A 22,954-nucleotide genomic window follows, 5' to 3' on the forward strand; every position below is an offset into this window, starting at 1 on the left:
TCAGTATTAAGGAATTATTGACTTAAAACAAGCTCCTATTTTTGATTTATTTAAAGTGTGATAAGATATTTGGACAAGAAACTAGGTTAAAAATACTTGTTAAAATGTTGAGTTTTTGCAGTGTAAGCACAGATTCCTCTAATTCAAATCTGCATAAATCTGGTAAAAAATAATCGATTCAGGGACGAATCCTCTAAAAGTTGCTGGACGCCAACTCCAGTAAAACAGTGAAAAACTCAATCTGTCGGCTGCTGGATGAGGAAAAATACGTTTAATAAAATCCCTTTGATCTCCGTGATTCACAAAAAATTTGGTCCCTTTCGTTAAAACATTGATTGCATTTAAATTAAGCAACTAAACACTGCAAAAAAAAAAAACTTGCCAACTATTTTTTATCTAGAGCAAATATTTTATTACATTTAAAATAAGACAAAACCAAATTATTCTTATTTAAAAAGTAATAAGAATAATTGTTTTTATTGAGGATATTTTTGTGCATGCTTAGTTTTGCCTTATTTCGACTGTACCAAGATATTTGCAGTGGAAACCAGGCCGTAATACTTGGTAAGGTTTTGCAGTGCAGTCTGGTTAAAAAAGGCACAGTCCGCCCAGCAGCAGCTAAGGCCTCGACAACCTAGAAAATGGCCGACAGTCGCAGATTTCTCCAAGTGGTTCTTATTTCTTCGTCTCAGTCAGGATGATGTTGGCGGTGACGAACATGAGGCAGAACGCCGCCCACACCAACACAAACCACACCCAGACGGCGTGGCGGAACGGGGAGCGGTGCTTGTTGACGGCGTCTCTGCCCATCACGGGCTGCAGGTGGCGCCTGGAGTAGAACACCAGGAACGCCGGGATGATGTACTGGATCCCAGTCCCCGCGTACGACCCCGTGATCCCCACCAGGGTCTCCAGATTGTGCGTGCAGAAAGCCACCACGATGGGCGGCACCAGGGTGATTAGGGGAAACACGACCCGGTCCACCACCCACGGGTAGGTGCCGCCGTCCCGGTGGAACAGCGTCTTCCAGTTGTTGCGGAGCGTCACGGCGATGATGGGGAAGTTGGTGCTGATGGTGAAGACGGGGAACAAGCCCAGGAAGTAGCGCAGCACCGGGATGTCCAACACGTCGCAGTTGTCGGTGAAGTTCAGGGTGTACATGTCGTGCAGCAGCGAGCTGTCGAAGCAGAAGATGGCGGTGAACGACAGCAGGACGTAGAAGCCCAGGATGAGGACGTAGTCGGCCAGAACCAGGCTGCCGACCCGCTTCTTATCCGAGATGGGCGTCACCAGGGAGGGCAGGGAGTGCTGGCACATGAAGGAGTAGACGCACACGCCGAACAGGTTGGGCACTCCGGAGAGGCTGGCGACCGGAGGGTGGCCCTCGCCTGTTCCTTTACCGATCCGGATCAGAGCCAAGATGATCATCATGGTGAAAGCTGAGAGAAAACAACAGAAATTAAAGAATCAAACATCTAAAAGTCCAGTTGACTCGCTTTGATTGGCAACCAAAACTCCAACATTTGGTACATTTTCAGCTGCTGTGATTCTCCTCCAAACTGCCAAACCATTTGAAACCTGTTCCCCTCCTGGCCTGTGGGGGCGCTGCATTGAGAACCACAGAAGGAAACAAAAACCACTGAAAGCAACTTCCTTCTTCACCAAATATATCACCATCTACAAAAACGCTTTGAAAAAGTAAAAATTGGTTACATTCAATTTCCCTTTGTGATCAATAAAGTTTTTAATATGAATCAAATTGAACTAAAATCTCTATAATCTGTTTAACGTGACATCAATGATTAGTCAATAATGATAATGGAAAAATAATTCAAAAACAAATTCTTAAAGATGAATAAACTTTAAATTCTAATGAACATTTAACACTGGAAGACATTTTAAATATATTAAATAAAAAAAATGCCTGAATTTCAAATGTCAAAAACTTTTCTAAAGATTTATGAGATTCATCACAAAAGTTTTTGGTGGAAATTTATTAATGTTTTTTTTATCTACAATGGCCCAAATGCACTGCTGCAAAAATCCAGTTGGTTTTGGATCTACAATAAATTAATGCGCTTGATTTTAGGGCTTTTTGTCCTGCTTTTGTCCTCTGTAGTAGAGGTTGAGATTTGGGCTGATTTTTTTTGGAGTTGGCTGGTTTTTTGTCGTTTGTCAGTTCTGGCAGAAGTCAGACGAGCCTCAGCGAGTCGGCAGCTCCGGCTCTTTGCCTCCAATCGATTTGTGGAGGTTTCTCTGCGGCCGCCGCGGAAAGCACGTGGCGTCCTGTTGGGGGCCGACAGTCGTCTTTCCTCCCCTCAGAGCCAATCAGGGCGTGACTGCAGGAGTGAGTCAGAGCCAACCAGGGCGTGACTGCAGGAGTGAGTCAGACCCAATCAGGGCCTGACTGCAGGAGTGAGTCAGAGCCAATCAGGGCGTGACTGCAGGAGTGAGTCAGAGCCAATCAGGGCGTGACTGCAGGAGTGAGTCAGAGCCAATCAGGGCGTGACTGCAGGAGTGAGTCAGAGCCAATCAGGGCGTGACTGCAGGAGTGAGTCAGACCCAATCAGGGCGTGACTGCAGGAGTGAGTCAGACCCAATCAGGGCGTGACTGCAGGAGTGAGTCAGACCCAATCAGGGCGTGACTGCAGGAGTGAGTCAGAGCCAATCAGGGCGTGACTGCAGGAGTTAGTCAGACCCAATCAGGGCGTGACTGCAGGAGTTAGTCAGAGCCAATCAGGGCGTGACTGCAGGAGTTAGTCAGAGCCAATCAGGGCGTGACTGCAGGAGTTAGTCAGAGCCAATCAGGGCGTGACTGCAGGAGTTAGTCAGACCCAATCAGGGCGTGACTGCAGGAGTTAGTCAGAGCCCCGGGTCGGCCAGCAGCCAGCCGGGTCCTCGCTGCTCGTCACCAGGCGTTCTCTAAATGCACGGTGACATTTAGGAGAGCGGTGCGTTGCAGAGCGTTTCTGAACCACACACCTTCGCTGTCACTGAACGCTGGAGCCTGAAGACGTTTTCAAGGTAAAATTCAATCTTTTTTAAACTTTTCCATCTCCGCATTGCAAACACACAAAATCTTAAAGGATTTTAGTCTAGTACACTTTAAATACAAAACCAATTGTAGATCATTTTTAAGCAACTAAGTTGTTCTAAACAATCATTTGACAAACCTAATTTGGTTACATGGAGCAAAAATGTTTTTAAGTTTGTGCCGTTTTCTGCAAGATATAGGAGTTTGTTATTAACATTGTTGTATTCTGCAGCAGGGACAAGGTGAACTAAATATAACATTCAATGTTTTTAAGTGTCTCAGACACCCTAAAACACCCGTTTTATTTAACAAAAATAAATATGTAAAAATCAATTAAATCGTTAGGAATAATAAATATTCATCACAACAAAACATTTGCAAGGAATTTTGCAACATTTGCCCTCATGTATGACAGTAAATGATTATTTTTTGTTGACATCAATTATGGCCAAGGCAGCAGTGGAGTAGAAGGAAGAAATACTGCCACCTGCAGGTGAGCATTGGCATTAACATTTCTGCCCATTCTGTGCATAAAATTAGCAATAAAGTGTTGATTTTGCATGAAGTCACAAAAAACTGGAGGGATTAACTGATGTCATTTGGCAGCAAACAGAAAAAAACAGCTTGAATTGATAATATTTGATCACATAAGATTTTGTTTCTGTGACTCTCTGGAGTCTGGAGGGCCACAAAAGAAGCTATGGGGGGCCAGATTTGGCCCCCAAACCTCGAGTTCGACACACATAAACAGCGAATTGGGGTTGAAAATCAGTTTCTGTCTTTAAAAGTACGAAACCAAACAAACTTTGGAGGCTCAATATTTTTACCCAATCTGAGGCTGAAGCAGTTTCAGTTTTAAAGATTTTTATTTATTTTTAATGAAAAATGATTTAAAAGCTTTAGAAGACGCGTCTCATTTTTCACTTGAAGATAATCCTGAAAGAGGATCAGCTTCAATCTTCACCCTTTGCTTCCTACTTTTCCTTGAACTCAGCAGAATCACAGTGTGGGAAACCTGTTGCACGATTGTTCAATATTTAATGCATCTTTGGCCTCCGTCCAATGTAATCTCAGGGTGTGGGGGAAGCTCTGCTACTCCCAATTTAAACGTTAACCCTCTTATTACGGAGAGGTCGGATGGTGGGCAACAGACCAGCTTTCAAGGACAAAAAGTCTCTGTTGTTTCATCTGCAGCCATGAAGGGAGAAATACATATCAAGTCTTTTATTTGAGCTACTTTTAATCTTTTCTTACAACTCTGCAGTCACCCGTCTGCTGCTCTACTCCAGTTTCTACAAGAGGCTGTGAGTAGCAGGAAGGTGTGGGACAGGAGGAAGGAAGCTGCTCTCCTTCATCTTAACCCTCGGAGGCTTTCGCAGGAAGCGTAATCGCATGGAGCTTTAATTAGGAGTGCCTCAGGGCAGCTGGCTGTTATCGCATTACTTAAAGCAGCTTCTCCAGTTTGGACAGGACTAAGAGTCTGAAGTGGGACCTGAACCAGACACAGCTCAGGCATTTTGATCCAAGATGATGGATTTATTTCAGTGAACATTTTGTTGGTTGAAGTGATCCATTATGCTTCCTTCGACATGTTAATAAAGCACCATTTAAAACGTGCATTTTGTGTTACTTGTGTTGTCCGATTAAATTTTTAATTGGTTTGATGTTCTGGGACACTAAAATGTGACAAACATGCAAAAAAATTAATCAGGAAAACACTTTTTCACGCCGCTGTACTTCAGCGTTTGGTTTTTTTGATGTTTACTTCCAGCACTTTCTTTCCACAGCTACATATCACGTCTAGGTAACTTCAACCATTTAACAAAACCTGATTTATGTGACCTGGACGGGTCCGTCAGCAGCCCTGTGAGCAATGCTTCGACTTAACGACGCCCAGAGGAAACTCCTCCAGCTCCACTGTCTCCACCACAAAACCACAGTCACCAACTGCCTCAAAAGGAAAAGAAAAGATGGAAATCCTGCAGTAAATTCAAGCTTGGAGAGGAAATCCATCTCCGGAGAAACAAACTGGAGAAGCTGCAAGTCAAGCCAGAAATCAAGGAGAAAAATCTGCATTTTCACAAAAAAAAACCAACATTTTAAACCTTTTAGGATCCGATATGCTCCGTTTTCACGTTTCTACTCTCTTCCCTCCAGTGGTTTTAGAGTACGACAATCATCTCATCATTAATTAGCACCGACTCCCTTTCAGCACTTCCTGGGTTAATGTTGGCGATTAGAGGCTGCAGCTCTTCGCCCAGTTCCAGGCGGGACTTCTCCGTTTCTCTCCGCAGCAGAACTTTATCGTATGAAACCGATCAGCTCTGACGCCGCTTCTGGTGGGCGGCTGGGTGATAAGTGGCTTCGCCGCCTCGCAACGCGTTCAGCGATCTGCGATAGAGCCATCAGCAAACACAACAGAGCAACGCAGCGCATGTTTGACCATTCATCCTGCCAGGCTCACAAGGACGAGCCGGGGGATCCGAGCGCCTCTAGGCAATCTGACAAAACTGAAGTAAAACTACATGAAAAGATCCAAACGGGTCAAAATGTTCCTGATGCACAGCAGCATTCAGCCAGTCTCTTCACGGTGCATTAGTAAACTAACCACAGTAGACGGATGGCATGGACGTTTTTCCCTCCTGTTGATATCGGTATATTCGTTTTAATAGGACTGACATGATTAATCGGATTAAAATAATCGATTAATCGTCAACTGGAGTGTACAGACTCCAGAAAAAAAGTAAATTGCTGAATAACTGCAGTCGGAGCGGTTGTTAAACCAAATCTTTACAAATATATACACATCAATACCAAGTCGTTCATGCATTGGTTTGGTGTGGAGTGCTTCAGAAAGCTAATGTAAAATCTTCACCAGTTTGTGTTCATCCACCAGTGAGGTCTGCACCATGATGGACGTCTTACATAAACGATCCATTCTGCCACCGTCCGATCGGTTTATTCACTCCTAACACGAACTATGGTGTCATCAACTGAAATGAACAGAAAACGATTAAAAAAAAAACAAACAACTTTCATTTTGGCATGAAAATGCAGCTTTAGAGGCAGATCCAGCGTCCCGACGCCGCAGTCCTGCTTCTGATTTCAAACAAAGTTTCTCAGCACCTCTGAACTGTGATTCTGCTGCACAGTTCATTAAGACTGGCTCATATTTCACTGTCGCCCTGCGAGCCGCCTGCTGAACTCCCAATTCAACAAGCCACCAGAGTCCCAGATGACCTTCAGAACCAGCGCCCCCCTCCCCCTCGCTCCCGAAATGCCACCATGCAGACGTCAACGCGCCTGCGGCACTTTCCAGCCTCTTCATGCCATATTGGTAAACTAAGAGCTTTAGATGGAGGCGTGAAGGTTTGTTTTTTCACTGTAGAGATTTTAGTTTATGTTTTGAAGATGCAGAAAAGAAAATGTCTCATTTTAACTACAGTTGAAACCATCAGATTAATCATGAATAATCAGATCAATCAATTATTGCAATTATCTTCCACTAATTTACTAATTGATTAATTGTTAACTATGCAGACTCAGAAAAGGCCAATTTTGAAAGAACAGATTAAGCAAAAATTCACAAAAATATATGTTTTGCATGCAAGATAAAAAAAAAAACGAAATATAATCAAACATGTATTTAGTTATTAAACCAAAATATAATCAGCAGATCAGATTTTATCAGACTAATCCAGTATGACATCAAGACGTACCAGCAATGCAACAAAGAACTGGCTAAAGAAAAACCTCGGAGTTGCTGAGTCAGACCTCAATCTGACAGAAAATCCTCAAACGAAGCCGAAGCTTCGAGTTGCCAAGCGAAAAAACTTAAAGAATCTGGAGAGTTCAGATGAGAAGGACTAAAATCCATTCATGATTAATCGCTGCAACGATTAATCATGATGAATACAGACATGGTCAACTAATTTAGTAAATGATTAACCGTTAATTGGAGACAAATTATTATTGAAAGAACATTTTTAGAGCAGAAGTTGGACCAAAACTTGAATTGAAAATATATATTATTTGCATTTAAGATGGAAAAATCTTTGTCAATATTTTTGTACCCAAAACTCAACAAGCAATTTCAACTTCACTTGGTTCTAATTCTGTTAATCTCACATTCAGCACCTTTTGCTGTCCAGTAATTAGCAGAATCTAAACAACAAGTGAAGCAAAAAGAGCTTTAAACATGTTGAGGTTGGAACCATTTTAAGATGATTTAACTCGGGCTGAAACAATTAATCAGATTAATCAGACTTATTGCATAATAAAAATATTTTATCATTTAAAAAGGAAATTACATATTTGTTTAATTTAACCTTTTATTGTTTTTGTAATAGTGGTTAAATGAAAAATTTGTAGAATGTGCCATTTTCATATCCGATCAACCAATTAATCGGTTACTAAATTAATCGTTAGGTGCAGCCAAATTCAAATACATGCAAATAATGTTTAAACCTTCATGCAGAGACTTTATTTGGGTACTTATAGCAGGAGAGCAGACTAACAAAACCAGCAGGGATAAGCAACATCTGATACAGGATTTATGTAAATGTAGCCGGTCGATGAGTTTCTCCAAAATGAATCACTGCAGAAGAAAAGGGTGATTAATTAAAAGAAAAATGGCTGATTCCTTACTGCGGTGTCACTGTGATTGAAATCTCTCTATATCTTAAATTACTACAAACATGTAGCATGTCTCCATCCGTTCCTGTGAGAGCAGCGCAGCAAGTGGAGGTGGCAGGAAATGAGACTAAATAATTACGTTTTCTCACCCTGAGGAGCTGCAGACACGTGCCAGCAGTCTACAACTCGCCGTGTCTGTGCTCTCCTCCTCTGGACTGAAAACAAACTCGCACCGCCAAAGACAGAAGAGGAGCGAGGTCATCGGTCAGGATTAATGATTTAATTTACAAAGTAGGTCGACGGTTCGCTCGGCTTCTCAGAGCGCCGCCAAAAACATCTTAACACCGAGAACAGAGGAGTCCGATTCTACAAAGACAAGGTCTCCACTTCCACTGGGAGGGAGAGAGAGAAGGAAAGGAGGAAGAAAATGGAAGAGGTGGCAAGAAGGGAGGACTATAAAGGGGAGGGAGGGTAGAAAAGACGGAGATAAAAGGAATTGGAAGACAAAGAAATAGAAGGAAAAATTCTGCAGCACATCTACATGTTAAGTTTGCCATAGTAAAGCTAGCATAGCTGACCAGCTTCACTTAATTAAAACTTATCTGGTTGTTGAGTTAACAAAGTACTCTGTCCATTTTTTAAAAATGTATCACCAATAACTAAGATTTAGTGCGTTATACTGACAACTTGAATCAAATTATATTCAAGTTGTCATTTTTTTTATATCATAAAATTATTTATTACTTTTTGTATTAAATACTGACAACTTGAATTTATTTTTGATATAAATGATCACAATATTTTGATAAAATTCCACGTCCGCATCGCCCACCGCCTTCTCACATCAACACAACAGAAACCAGCTCTTAGCCATTTCAGCTAATATCTTTTATACCTTAGTTTTGCTTCCTGCGACGTTGTGAACACAAAGAAAGCAAATCCTGCAGCCGAGACATTTTAAATCATTAGCCTGAGCAGCAAAGAGCATGCCGTAAAGCGACACCACAATCAATTACGCCGGGCGTTCAGAGTGAGGAGCAGCGGACAGTGCATGGAGGCTGCTGTGTTGTTTATGAGCGGCTTGTGATTTCGGCTTCAGCTCCTGGATGGACGGTTTATTTTTGCCCGTCGCCCCGGTGAGTGACGGTCCAATCAGGCTTGGGACGGCCTGTCAAGCCTGTCAGGCTGAGGAATGAGAGGAGATGGGAATCAAAGACACGGGGCAGAACCGAACCGTGATGGACGGACCTGACCGCAGCGGCCACAAAGGCAAAAACAGAAACAGATGATAAAATGGAAAACGGCTGCGACGAGCCGGAAACGCAGGACGAAATCGGAAAATCAGTTTTACTTGAAAAGTTAAAATGCTGTGATCCCAGAAAAGGCTTCAAACGAGAGTCGGCAGGAGGAACAGTAAGTCTCTGTAATCGCTTTCTGTCCGACTGTCTGAGCCCGAGGAGAAGCTGCCCGACTCGTTTCCATCACCGCTTCAGTTCGATGAGGTTTGCCGACGCTCGGCTCTCTGAAGGCCCGACTACAGCGTTTCAATCAGCCTGAAGCTGACCGGGCCATTACAGCCTGCACTCCTTCATCAGACATTTCACTCCAGACCTGCTGCCGTTTGGCTTTATTCACCTGTTGACGGCCGATATTAGACCAAACATCAGCTGTGGGACGCATGTAGTCCTCTTAAGAAATCAGTTTTACTCAAGTTTTCAACTTATTTCTTCAAAAGTTTATCATAAAGGCAACTTCAATGTATTGAATTCAATTTAAAACAAGCTCTTAAGTCTTACAGAAGGTTGCATGTAAGTTAGTTTTGTCTTATTTCAAGTGTACTGAGATATTTACACTAGAAACTAGATCAGAAATACTTGATAAAAGTTTGGTTTTGCAGTGAAACGTTTCCTGACAGCAGCTACTAAAGTAATCTGAAATATTGCACTTTTACATAATATTCCAATGTTTTTCAGATGTTCTAGTTGATGTTATTTTAACAGAAAAATCTTTAACTTCTAGTCTTTGGTTTCCTCTTACCGATCCAACGCATGAGTGAGGTGAGAATCTGAAGATATTTGGTCTTCTGGGCGTTGAAGAAGGTGAAAGGCCCCAGCAGAAGGGTGAACACGCTCTGCAGGAACAGAAAAAAAAAGTATTTCACTCGTCTGTGACAAACTCAGAACAAAATAAAAACAAAAAGGAGTTCCTAGCTTGCAGAAATCAAACTCGGAGCCACATTAAAGCAGCGGTTGAGTTTGAAACCTGCCTCACTGAGCGCTGATGAGACCTGGGAGAAGCGCCGTAAAATGTCAGCCACTGTGAATAATGCCATAAATGTCAGAGTTAGTCAGCATTAGAGCTCGATTTACAAGGCATGAATATGAAGTCTTATGCAAAAAGCTGCAGCAGAGACACTTTTAATCTCAGTTTAATTGTTTCTGAGACGGCAGAATGTGCGTTCACTAAAAGTTAAGTGATTTGCGAGGTTGTATGTTGGGAGTTTCCTGCAACTTCAGCTGGTTTCTAAACCCGACCAAGAGATTCGACCCTTCAGAATAAAACAGTTTTACCCGAGAGTGTGAACACCAATTAAGTTAAACATAGAAGTGAATGCTAAGTGAGGTAAACGGTTCAGAATATTTATCCAAAATGTTAATAAGTTTTCAGAAACGGGAAGAAAAATTTGACAATTTCAAGAAACACATTAAAACATTGAGAAATGTGGCGTTTCTCCAAGGAGAGCAGGGGGATGAAAACCACAAAAATCAGACAAATTCACAAAGAAATATGCAAGCGAATAATCTAATACGCTCAGAAATCAACAGAAACGTTTTAAAATTCCCCGACTAAATCATTAACATGATTTTATAAAAGTACAAAAACTAATACGAGTAAAAGATAAAAGATCTTTTATTGCAGCAGTTTACAGTAAAAAAGGGACGACAAGCTGGAAAAAGGGAAAAAGAAATAAAGAATGGATGACCGAACATTTAGGACTCTTGTCTTTTTGTGGATTTTTTTGTGGAATGTAAATAAATTATTCCCAGCTTTTTTTTCCACTTATCCAAAATATCTGAAAGAAAAAGCAGGTTGGGAAGCTGAAACAGTTGGACACAATGCTGTGTGATACGCTATTGGCTGGCAAAGCAGCCAATCAAGGAGTGCTGTTCATTTTCCTTGTATCTGATTGGCTGAACGTCAAAGAGCAATAAGACAGATGTTAGCTTCTGCTGTCATCACTGCATACATCAACACAGGCATGTTTGGTATTTGAACTATTAAAACGAGATTCAGTTTTTCTGGATCAGATAGACAATACAATTTAACACGTATTTTAATTCTTTTTGTTTTGTTGAGACTGAAGGCTGATGCATCGGACGTCGAGGCTAGCGCCAAGCAGGATTAGCATCTGGTGAACTTTTGATGGTTCTTTGCACCAAAACCCTGCAGAGAAAGTTTTTATTCCAGCTGGTTTTGTGTTGTAATGCAGTCCTGATTGAGTGAAAAGAGGCCGTTTCTTTCCCTCCATCCCTCCATCCATCCATCCATCCCCGTCTCCCGACACTCGGTCCGCCTGCACAGCGTGAGCGGCATGTGATCTCACAGGCACTCATTGTGTGCCATTTCATGTGAAGAGCAGCCTGCAGGACGTGCACACAGGTCTCTGAGGACGGAGTGAGACTTCAGCTCCGTGGCGGCTGACATGTAAGAGACAGCAGAGCGCAGACATAAAGACGGCGATTTAACACCGAATCCATCAGGCGTCCAGGGCCACTTCCTCTGAGAATACATTTGAAAGACGGATAATAAAACAAGACACTTTAAACCAAAATTGACTAGATTATTCGCTAAAGAGATCAAAAACATGCACCTCTGCAGTTATAAGGCAAAAAATGCAGAAATATGAGGCTATATCACATAAAAACATTAAGATGAGGAGAGTAAGTCTGAATATTGAAATATAACCAGCTGTCCGCCTGGCAGAGTGCAGTCAAAGCTCAATCTGAGACAAAGCATAAATCTGCAGGAGCCATTGAAGGTAATGAATGAACCATTATGAAGAGAGATGTGTCTGAAGATGGAAGAGAAACTGACAGCAGTATTTTAGTCAGAAATGAGACTCTGCAGCGGAGCAGCTTTACTTTCTGTCTGTAGTCTGCAATATGGCATCACAAATGGGTCACAAATGTCAGTTTTACACACATTTAAGAAAAAAACGACGATGTGGTGCTGAACTCAACCCAGGATTCAGAGGACAAAATACTCTGAAGTGGCGCTGAAACGATTAATCGTGATTATTCAAATAATTGTCAACCAATTTAGTAGTAAATCTCTTGAACAATCAATCAACCCACTCAGAGCAGTAATTAACCCAAAATTAAGAAAATTTCTGTTTGCATTTAAAAGATGTTTTTAAAAACATGAACATGTTCAACCTAAAACGTTTCAAGCTTCACCTGGTTCAAATTCTGTAAAAAAAAAATTAAAAAAAATCTCCCATAAGCACTTTTTGAAATCTAATTAGCATTAGAAAAAAAAAACGGATTACATTTGTTTCCTTCAACATTTGTTCCAATTTCAGCCGTTTTGGTTTCTTTCCCACTGCACTGTGAGCAACCTGTTCCCCTCCTCACCTGTGGGGGCGCTGCAACCAGAGCTACTGAAGGAAATTACAAAATCTCTGAAGATGACAACAAAAAAGGAGTAGCATCAGATTTTAGCGGTTGGATGATTTGTCTTTGGCTGAAGACTACGAGCCATTCCTCCCGCTAGCGGTAGGCTAGCACGTTTGTTTTGGTTGTATTTACCCAGAATGCCCTGCACTGTAGTCCACTTCCTGCTTTTGGAGTGGTCTCCGACCTGCTTGGCGTTCACATATGCACTCGAACTGCATCAGAGTTCACTTCAACCTAACGGAGACGGGTTTGTCTGCGGACCAGAGTTTGATTAGCGTTCATGCCCCACCAACCGGACCGGGGGATTAAAGCGGACCAAACAGGACTGGTGGGAACGCTCCCAGAGTATCTTGGGGTCTTATTGGTCATGAATGACGGGGCGGTGTTCGGTGGCGTGGTTCAGCCTCTGCAGTGATGATGCACCAATCCGTCATGGAAAAGACGGAGCTGAACCAAGAGGCGAAGCTCCAGATTTACCGTTGATCTACGTTCCTGCCTTCACCTCTGAACAAAAGAACGAGACAAGCGGAGAGAAAGGCTCATAAAAGCTGCTGTGCATCAACTAAAGTCACATCATTTCTTCAACCATCTGCCACATAAACCCTTTAAAAAAAAAACAAATACCTGCCTTAGCTGGAAACAGCTGTCAATGAAACCAAAAAATCCTCCAGAATCAAGATGCATAAAGAATTTCATAACAGACAAATCGAAGCATGCTGGATATAATGCATTTATTCATTTAATACTTTGTTTAGGCCGCTTTACTGATCTAATCTCCGTCTGGTTTGTTTGCAGACGTACAGATTTTCTCTGCGCTTTCTGCCTCCTAAGCACAGAAGCTGCTTACGCTTCACGCTCAGCTTAATAAATTTAGCAATAAACAAAGACGTATTCTGTCAGGGGAAAAGTGGCCTGAATCAATTCTCTCAGGCAAACACGGCGGGCTTTTCTCCTCTGCAGCAGGTCACTCATCAGCGCCGAGCATTTCGACTGACATCAGGAACAATCTTTAAAAACAACGACAGCAGACATTTCTCCTCTTCAGCCGAGGCAAAAGCAGAGCGTCTGGGTGTAATCACACAGCTAAATGAAAAGCAGCGACAGCCGAGTCAGGGAGACTTTAACGAAGCCCAGAGCGATTCTTTACGACTAATCAGGTATTAGCAAACACAAAGTGCTCATGTATACAGCATGTGATAAAGCAGCTACTTGGCGCTCTGCAGAAATGAGAACGATAAGATTCACAGGTGCAGTATCATTTATCTATCATTTATTACTGGCTGTATATTAAGCACACTACATAATAAAGTTAGTATTTTTTTAACATATTTCCAGGACTTTTTTTTTGGAGGTTTGTGTGAAATTAATGATAAAGTGCAATTTATTTAATTCATCCGTTTTTAAAAGTATTCAAATATTGTCTTATGTTTAAACTCTAGAAACTCTTAAAAAATTAACTGCAATTTTAAAAAGAGGCACAAGGTTTTTTTTTTTATACATTAATACCTTTAAAGCGTCTGAGATTTGGTTTGATTATTTTGTTCATAAAAGAATCTGACTTTTATTAGCTATTGGCATTTCTTAGAAAAATTTTGCTGATCTGCTACAAATGGCTTTTTGTTTTTGCAACAGTGTTAAAAATAATTAAAATGTTTCTATCAACTTTTCTGTTTGCACAAAATCATTCTTAGAAACCGAGATCTTATTTTGATCCATTTTAGGGCCTCCTGTCACTTTAAGCCCAAATTAGCTGCTGCTAAGCCACGCGCCCCAACTCAACGTTTACACTCACATGAGAAAATGGCTGCAGACAGATGCACAATCATACAACCGTACATATTTGAAAAGCAGAATTGGAGCCTCCTGCACAACAAAAAGAATGCAGCAAGTGGTTTCTGGATGATAAGTCGGCAACGAAACATTCGTCTTTTCCAGCAGCCATTGTACTGCACATGCACTGGTAAAACCAGCTGATCAAACCTCCTGGTACTCAACCTGGGTTGCTAGGTAACAGCATGTGGATCATTATGCAGGTTTTTGAAACGGCTCGTTTTCCAGACACCAAAAGCCATCAACTTGTGCCAATGATTAGCTGGATGTTTTTAAAAATGTTTTATTCAAGTGTTTTTAGAAGCTGTAGAAACCGAAATGGAAAAATAAAAATGTGTAAAATGTGAATTTTGTATAATAAAATGTAAACGAGTCTCGAGTCATGGACATAGAAAGCTGATTGAAAAAATGATTGGAATGCAAATATTGCACTGGGAGTGCAGTACTGAACATTACTGAGGTAATGATGGAGATCTGACTTATTGTGCGGCTTTGACTAGAGAACAAAATAAAATCCCGCGATTTCTCCTCATTACAGCCTTAAAGAGACACAAACTTCTAAAAAATAAGCTGCAAAACGTTGACATTCGCTCTGTGAGCCGCCATGTTAGGACCAGAAGAAAGTAACTGGGTTAGCTCATCGTGAATGAGCTCAATAACCCGCCGCCAACTGGCAAACCAAACTACAGCTTCATATTGTTTAGGATTTATGCAGATGGGATGGAGAAAGTCTCCAACTGTCGGACTCATGAAACCAATGCTCCCCAGCTACGTCCCAACGCATGAGGCTGCAGTAAACCCCTCCAACCAGTCGCTCCATTTAAGTAATTAATCAACAGATATTTCCAGATGCCCGAGGGCTCCGAGACGCCGCCCTGGGGAACGCCGCGACCGTTGCCACGGCTGCCAAACGTTGCAGAGTTTGTGAGATAAACGATTCTGGCTGGTGTTGCATCAGATTTGAGGAGATTTATTGGTGAAAAACCCAACAGACGAGCAGCGATCATGTTAACAAGAGGGGAAAGCGATGAAGTTCTGTAATTACACCCGGGTTGGTCCAGATTGGGCTCCAAAAATCAAAGAGACGAGGACAGCAGGGATTATAAATCCCAGTCCAGAATTTAATCCCAATCCTAATCGCAAACAGATTTCAAACTAAAAATGCTGAGAGAGTGATTAATGAGTCATTGTTACATGTGAACTTTAAAGTTAATACAAAAAAAAACTGCCATGAGATTAAAAAAAATCTTTAAATTAAACCTGAGAATAATAAAACTAGAATTTACGTCAGAAAATTTACAAATTTTATATTTTTCCTTCTATTTAGTCAATTTTATTTTTTGATTGAAAGTTTTAAAACGTTTGCTAAATACAGACAAGAGTAAATATATTTATGTAATATCTGTAAAAAAAGAACGATGGACAAAGGAGAGAGAAGCAAAGACAGAAAACAACCAGATTAAATCAAGTGGAGAGGAGTAAAAACAATAAGGACACTAGGGAGAAAAGCAAAGAAAGAAGGAAAGGACACAAGGGAAAAAAATAAATGAAACGGACAGAAAAAAATTAAACGGAAAAGCAAAATGGAGGCTGGCACGATTGTTTCAAAGTCCTGCTACTGAATTTAATGCCGATGTGTTAAAAGTATTTCTGTAAAATGTCACAAGATGCTCGTAATTTTCGGTGTTTTCCTAAAATTACGACTTTATGCTGGTAATTAAAAAAATAAAATCTAAGTCTTGTATTTTGTCATAGAATTGACCTGAAATGAACTGAAGCTGTAAAACAAGATGGCCGCCCTCAGTGTGCATTGGTAAAAAAAAAAAAAAAATCCAGATTTTCCGCAAACTAAGTCTTCAAAAATCAAGGCAAGTCTTTGCCTCCATAAAGCAAGGTTGCTGTTCTCCTCCTGGGTGTTTTCATGTTGCAAACTCTCCTTATAAATTGAAATAAATCACTCCAGCTCCTTTACGAACACAACAGCTGCAAAACGGCAATAATTCAACTCCTCTACAGCTACATGCATCGTTTAACTTTAATTAAGAGCCTGAGTGGAGGAGACCTTGAAGGTGCGAAGAACAGACAGAAGAAATACCAGAAACAACAACACTGCTCACTTTCTTGGCACAATTGAACCCTAAACTTCTTTAAGGTAGAAAACAAATGTAGAAACTGATTTAAAGGAAAATACAGCAACCTGCGACTGCATGGACAAACAACAGACATTATGGGACAATTCGCTGCCTGGATTCTGACATGTATGATGAAGGAGCGGAGAGCAACCCGACTGAGGTGGTATGGAAAAGAAATTACATAAAATGGGCCATAAAAAGCCCAGGAGATGTTTACAAACCTGATGATAGCCATAACAAGTGAAGTGATTCACTGAGCACACGGCGGCAGGGAGGATGGGGAAGAAATGCCAAGATGCTCCGAACACGATTGGAGGTGATGATACTGCAGAGGGGAGTGGAAATGACGCCTGGTAGGCAACACGGCGCACTTGATACCTTCTGGAGTTAAACGTTTGTCACAATGAAGGAGTGACTACTGTTGGCAATGTTAATCACCAGAAACAAATGAACAAAACCTGACCAGCATTACGGCGAGAGACGCTGAATATCCCAGTAGAGACGCACCAATCCGGCTTTGTCTGGACAAAACCCAGAACGGGATTTCTCTCAGATCCAAACTGCTAATTAAGGTTTAGACATGCGAGGCTTAACAGGGTTTCATAAACGCAAATTTAAGACTTTCAAATACCTTTTTAAGACCATTGTGACTAGAATTTAAGGTCTGTAGAGCCACAGAAATGTACAAACTGGGTTCAACCAACTGACAATAAATTTGCATTTTCCCATTGTAGATGCAAAACGGGTAGCTGTCCTGCTGCTAGGGCACATTAGCTAGCTAGTATACCATGTGTTAGCTAGTCAATATGTCCTTTATTAGTTAGCATTTCTTTCCCGTTAGCTAGCACCGACACTCTGCTTAAAGACAAAAATTTGAATTTAACAGAAAATAAACATTATGCATTGATGAATAGCCCTAAGCTTTACTCAGCAGTGGCGTCCCCCAGGGGTGTGTTCTCTCCCCACTCCTCTTTTTGACCCTGGACAAGGATAGGTCAGGAAAAGGGCAGCCAACATCTCTGCAGACCACCCACATGCTGGACACCAACTGTCTTAACTTTTACCATCATGTTGGCGCTACAGAAACAATTTCTTCCTCCAGGCTGTTTACCTTCAGCTACAGTAGCAAGGTTATTTCTGACTTTCATTTCCTTTAAAATGTAAAGAGTATTATGGTTCAGAACAGGCAGAAAACCCCAAACATGTTTAAATATTTGACCCAATCAGGGATAAATTGTCCGATTCCGGCCAGCAGACTGGTTTTGCTAAAGCTTTTCTTTTAATCAGTTCAAACTGTAGTGCAGGTGAAATGTTGGGACATGATTCAGCATAAAGGGGTCTGAATGATAAGGATCCACACCCCCAGAGATTAATCAACTTTATAAACTGAAAGTTGGTCAATAAAAAGACAAATCCTGCGGCCTGTAAACTGGAAAAACTGAGACGCAGTCGCTGCAACGCCAGGGTAAAGTTTCTGCAAACCCTGGAACAAAATGGAACAGTTTATCTTCTTGGAAATACTTTGTTTTTGCCAACAGCGTAGATGTACATTCATGTTATTAAGCGAGAGCACCAGCAGTGTTTTTTTAAAAATCCAACTCTTTTCTGACTGGAGGAATGGTTTTAAGCAGCAGCTTCAAAATTAACTCCCAGAATATCAGCAAAAGCAGATTTACAACAGAGCGACAACAACCAGAGGCGAGCGCCGAAGGCCGACTCAACTCAAACACGGCCAACTGGTTATTAGACACCGTCAGCTCTTTGTGATCATAGATAGAGTGAAAGCAGGAGGAGGAAGACAACCTGAACAGAAGATGAGGAAGATGGACGGAAAGAAACGAAACGACACGCAGCGTCTTTAAGTTTCAGGGTTTTATAATTTCTTGAGCAAAATGAGCTAAAATGGAAAAGATGTCTAAAAGAATAATTACTAATAAATATTTCAGAATATTCAGTGACAGAAAAACAATAAATGATGCAAATGTAAATGACTGAGCTGACACTATTTACCAGTCAACCTGGGTTTGACCTTTAAATATAGACCAAAATAAAAAAATCTCCATTGGGATGCGACCCAGACTTTGGATAAAATCCCTCCGAGATTAACAATATGACATTAAATTAATCCAAACCGATGCAACATTTAGCCGAGACGCCTTTATTTGACTGCTGCAGCAATAAACTGCATCAATTTCCTCCTTGCCAAAGCAAACGCTGCAGCAATAAGCAGAGCCCGTTAATGGGACGGCGTGCAGAAAACTCATGTAAAAGTTAATCATACGTTGGTTCATCTGCAGCGTGATTTAGAGGGTGATTAGGATGTTCTACTTCTGTGGTTTTAATAACAAAAAAGGTCTTTCTGCAGAGTTCTGAACTTTGTGTAATGAGGTCACAATCACCTTGAATCTTTTGTTCAAACTCTGGAAACATGCACTCCATTAATGCTCTTTGCTTGGACTCTAGTCTAAAAGCCTAAATTACAAATTTTATTGGGTTTGGAAACTAGAAGAACGAAGGAAAATGTACCAATGATAAAAATAACTTGCCGTAATTCCCAGACTACTGAATAATCGCACCCACCAACTTCCACAGGCTGAACTTCACCTCACTTTTAATGACGTGCATACTGGTAGCAAATAAAACACCGCTTGTAACATTACTGTTCTGAGCCTTCAGAGACACAAAGAAGGTTACAAAGCCAGTCTTCTATCACCTGAAGAACATTTTCAGGATTAAAGGCTAATGTTCCAGTAAGATCTAAAGAAATTGATCCATGCGCTCGTCTTTGACTTGTTAGGTCTGTCTAAACAAAAATGTAGTAAATCAATCAGACAGCTGCAGCCGATCCAGAACGCTGGCCTTAACATCTGGTAGCTTATAAAACCCTGAATGACTTGGAAAACTGCAAAAGAACCGAAACATTGAGTTTCACCTCTGAGTTTCATAATTTTGTAATTGGTTACCGTTAAGTTTTTAAAGTGTAAAGCGCTGCCTTGCTGCTGAACGTGCTAAACATTAGAGATAAAAATTTATTCCGGTTTTTAGAGACGTGATTCGATTCAGAAATTTGTAATTCAAACAATTTTTATACTCGGACTGTCCAGAGGTTCGGTTTAAATCATGTGACTGACGAGGGGAAAACACGGCATGAACAATCTGAACATTTAAAATTATTTTATAGGGTTCCATCAGTTTATATTCAAGCAAAAATAAGTTTGTGCACAAAATTCTGCAACTTAAATTCCCACGGTTAGCTTAGTGTACTGGTTTTTTATTATATAAATATCAAAGAATTATTAAAAAAAGTTTAGACTAAATTTGATTTGAGCATTTTGAATAATTTCAGAATTCTCAGCTGCATCTCTGCTAAACGTATAAACTGATTTAAGTCACAAAGTTCAAGAACTGAAAAAATTAGGGGTCGTAGTCCGGAAATTATGGTGCTTTTATTTTAAGTTCAAACGTTTTAAGGCAAGAACAGATTATTCAAATCAGTCATCAATTTACAAGATCTGGAAGAAAATCTGGATTGTGACAGATTTTCAAGGATTTCTAAATTCATCATGGAAGCCACAAAACAGATTCCGACACAAAGCAAAAACTATAAATTAGACTCAGAAGCTGCAAAATATGAACGTAGTGACTGATGACAGTAGCTCGTTTAACTGAAGACGGACGGGACTTTTCTGTTTTTGTGCCATTTTCCTAATTAAACCATGAAATAAAAAGTCACTTTCCTAAAAAAAGAAACCATTGCATATCAATGATTGTAAAAATAACAGGAATATTTATGACACATCTGAGGGAGAAATCATCATCTGCCTGTGGACCAACAGCATCAATTCCCTCCAAGCTTTTGAAAAAATGAATCAAAGGAGGTGAGAAAAGACAATTTCCTCCCAAAAGAAGCCAAAAAAACGCCTCGTGGGGCATAACGGGTCAGTGGACGACACTTAAACTCTCCCAGCAGAGATCCTGCAGGGCGCCGGGACCAAAGCACCAATCAGTTCAGATAAACCAGCAGCTCGAATTTCAACTAAACAAAAACCCCACAGCTTCTCTGCATTTTAACTGAGGTCATGACCCGTTTTTCTTTGGCAAATGAGACAATTATGCTACAATAAATAACCAGTTTTAGATGAGAGATGCGTTTCATATTCCCACCAACAGAAAAACAACATTTAATTTACCAAACTCATGCACACAGAAACGAATCAGCCAGCAGACAAGTAGCATTAGCTTGTTTCCATCAACATGTTTATGCATCTTTAGAAGGTCCTTCCTGAGGAATATAGTTTAGTTTTGGCTTTAAGTGTCGAACGGAAAGAAAAATGTTCACAAATACTTATTTTTACACACATTGGATTTTTATTTAATACAGTCAATTTGTTTGATTTTCATCAAATCAATTGATTAAAGAAATAAAACCAACGTTACACTTGGATCTTTAAGTTTACATAAACAAAATAGATCAATAAAATAAGCTCAATATGAGGAAAATATCTTGAAACATAGAAATTTGGGGGATCTGTATTTACACAAGTTTAATTTTATTGTTCTAAAACATTCTATATTAAACTTGCTTTTTAATTTATTTACTAAAATCAAGGATGCATATTTTTCTGTTTGCATTGAATGTTGTTGCCAAGGCCTGAATACTTAATGCAGCAGGTGATTTATTCTGCGTTTTCACCTCCTAACTTTAATGTTTTGCTGCTACAACAAGGCAGGTGGACATAATAAAAATCACCTTTCGGTACCTGGTTTAGCAAACTGGCTGCAATGTGAGCCTGCAGCAAAATATTTAACTTTTTCTGAACATCATGGAACAAAATTCGCAGCTCAGCTCATCTAAATGCTCTTTTTGAAGCTTCTCTCCTTTCTGGTCATTGAAATGAATAATGCAAGCCTGATGAGGTTCTAAAAGGAAAATGGTTAAAATAATAAATGTTTGCAGCTTTAGGGAGGAATTTCCTTTACTCAGAGGTTTAAAAACCACCTAATAAATAAGAAACAATGTGTCTGCTGATGACCTTGAGCATCAGGGTTTAATGAAAACATGATGCATGGCTGCAGAACAACATGGTATCTGGAAAAACACTGAATCGTCCCGTTTATCACAGAACAACAAGGCCAGATTAATGGAAATCGTCCGTTGTGACCTCTGCGTCTCCTTCCTGACCACAAACTGAGCTTCATGAGACGGCAGCGATTTATTCCTGCTGCCTCCAAAACACTGAAACAAGGTTCATGTTTTTAACCCGACTCAACTAATTACTGATATTTTTCTCATAAACAGCCCAGTGTTTGTGTTAAAAGCTCATTTTCTTCAAACCTTTTGTGATTTTATGAGTTTCATGTTAGTTTTGTCCATTTGCAGCAAAGGTCCAAACTTTTTGCCTTGAGGGCCAAAAAGTTAAAAAAAAATTTTAAAACATTTTTTAAAACATTGCTTTGGTGACTTTTCCAAATTTTATCTGCTCAAAATTTTATTAAAACCAAGAGTTTTAATAAAATTTGATAGGAAACGGATCAGTAAATCAGTTTCTGAATTTCTTTGGGTTGTTTTATTTAAGTGAGATCAGCTCTTGAGAAAAAAAACTAATAAATGAGAATTTATTTTTTATACCAAATTTGTAAAAATATTTTATTTAAAACGTTGCCCTGAAATGAAAAAGCGTCCGAGTCAAACAGCTGTGCTTGAAGGCCAGATTTGCTCTGTTCGTAAGTCGGCCGCCCAAAACCCCCAGAGGGCTGCAGCTGGCCCACGGACCGCACTTTGAACACCTTTCAGTGATAACATGTGCCAGGTTTGCTTTAAATACACAGAGTTTTCCTGATCGATTGCCTATCCGTCTGTTTCTTTTTATGAAAGACGCTGACAAAACTGCTGACACCATTAAATTTGTTTGGTTAATCTATATATATATACATATATTTATTTTTATTACCATAGAAACCATCCCTATTCCATTTCTTCTGTGTTTAGCTGCATTTTTTCCCCAAAAAGAGTCAATAACCAACTATTAATGCCATTAAAGTTGTGCAGTCCATATATGTGGCATTTATTTTGCATAGTAAATATTTATCATTTGTTCAATGTTTAGCCGTTTCTTTCCTAACAGAACAATTTCTGTCCGCTCTCTTTTTCTTACTTCACAGAAAATGACTTTTGGCTCATTTTTCATTCCATAAACCAGTTTTACTTCCTTTATTTTCAACTGAACGGCTTATATGAACGCAGCGGATACCAATGTTTAAAAGAACAAAGACCGCAGTGAAAGGCGTTGATGGCGAACGGGCATGAAGGTCAGTAAAACTCCTGGAATAAATCTTTGTTAGTCAGTTAATTAATCAATCAGAGGCGTCTTTGAGCCGAGTGGCAGGGTGGGTCACTTCAAGTTTTACGGCCACTTTGCTGCACTTTGCACTTTAAATTAACTTCAGTTCAACAGGCTTAATGGAGGCGGAGTAATTGCATGAAAATCAGCTGCGAACAATGCAGCGTAAGCATAAACTGCTTCGGGTCCCAAAAGCTGCATTGATTTCCCATCAAGTCCTGCAAACTGGGAGAAGAATGAATCTAGAAGCAGCTTGAACTGGACCCAGTGGTGGAAAAACCCGAGCAGGAGGCGATCAAGGACAGA

The 22,954-nt window shown here is 40.4% G+C and overlaps 1 protein-coding gene across 1 annotated transcript in view; it reads right to left on the minus strand.

The window, feature by feature from the left end:
• Positions 1-256: 256 nt before the first annotated feature.
• slc38a12 (solute carrier family 38 member 12) overlaps positions 257-22,954 on the minus strand; it is a 44,098-nt gene continuing 21,400 nt past the window's right edge. Inside the window, exons 9-10 of the mRNA XM_008416538.3 lie at positions 9,707-9,800; positions 257-1,439 (exon numbers count right to left, since the gene is read on the minus strand). Of these exons, the coding sequence (XP_008414760.1) occupies positions 676-1,439; positions 9,707-9,800 (858 nt within the window). The 3' untranslated portion in view covers positions 257-675. The remainder of the gene's footprint in view (positions 1,440-9,706; positions 9,801-22,954) is intronic.

Source organism: Poecilia reticulata, chromosome 8, assembly GCF_904066995.2.
Source record: "Poecilia reticulata chromosome 8, P_reticulata-male-v2, whole genome shotgun sequence".
In the NCBI taxonomy this organism is placed as follows: domain Eukaryota; kingdom Metazoa; phylum Chordata; class Actinopteri; order Cyprinodontiformes; family Poeciliidae; genus Poecilia; species Poecilia reticulata.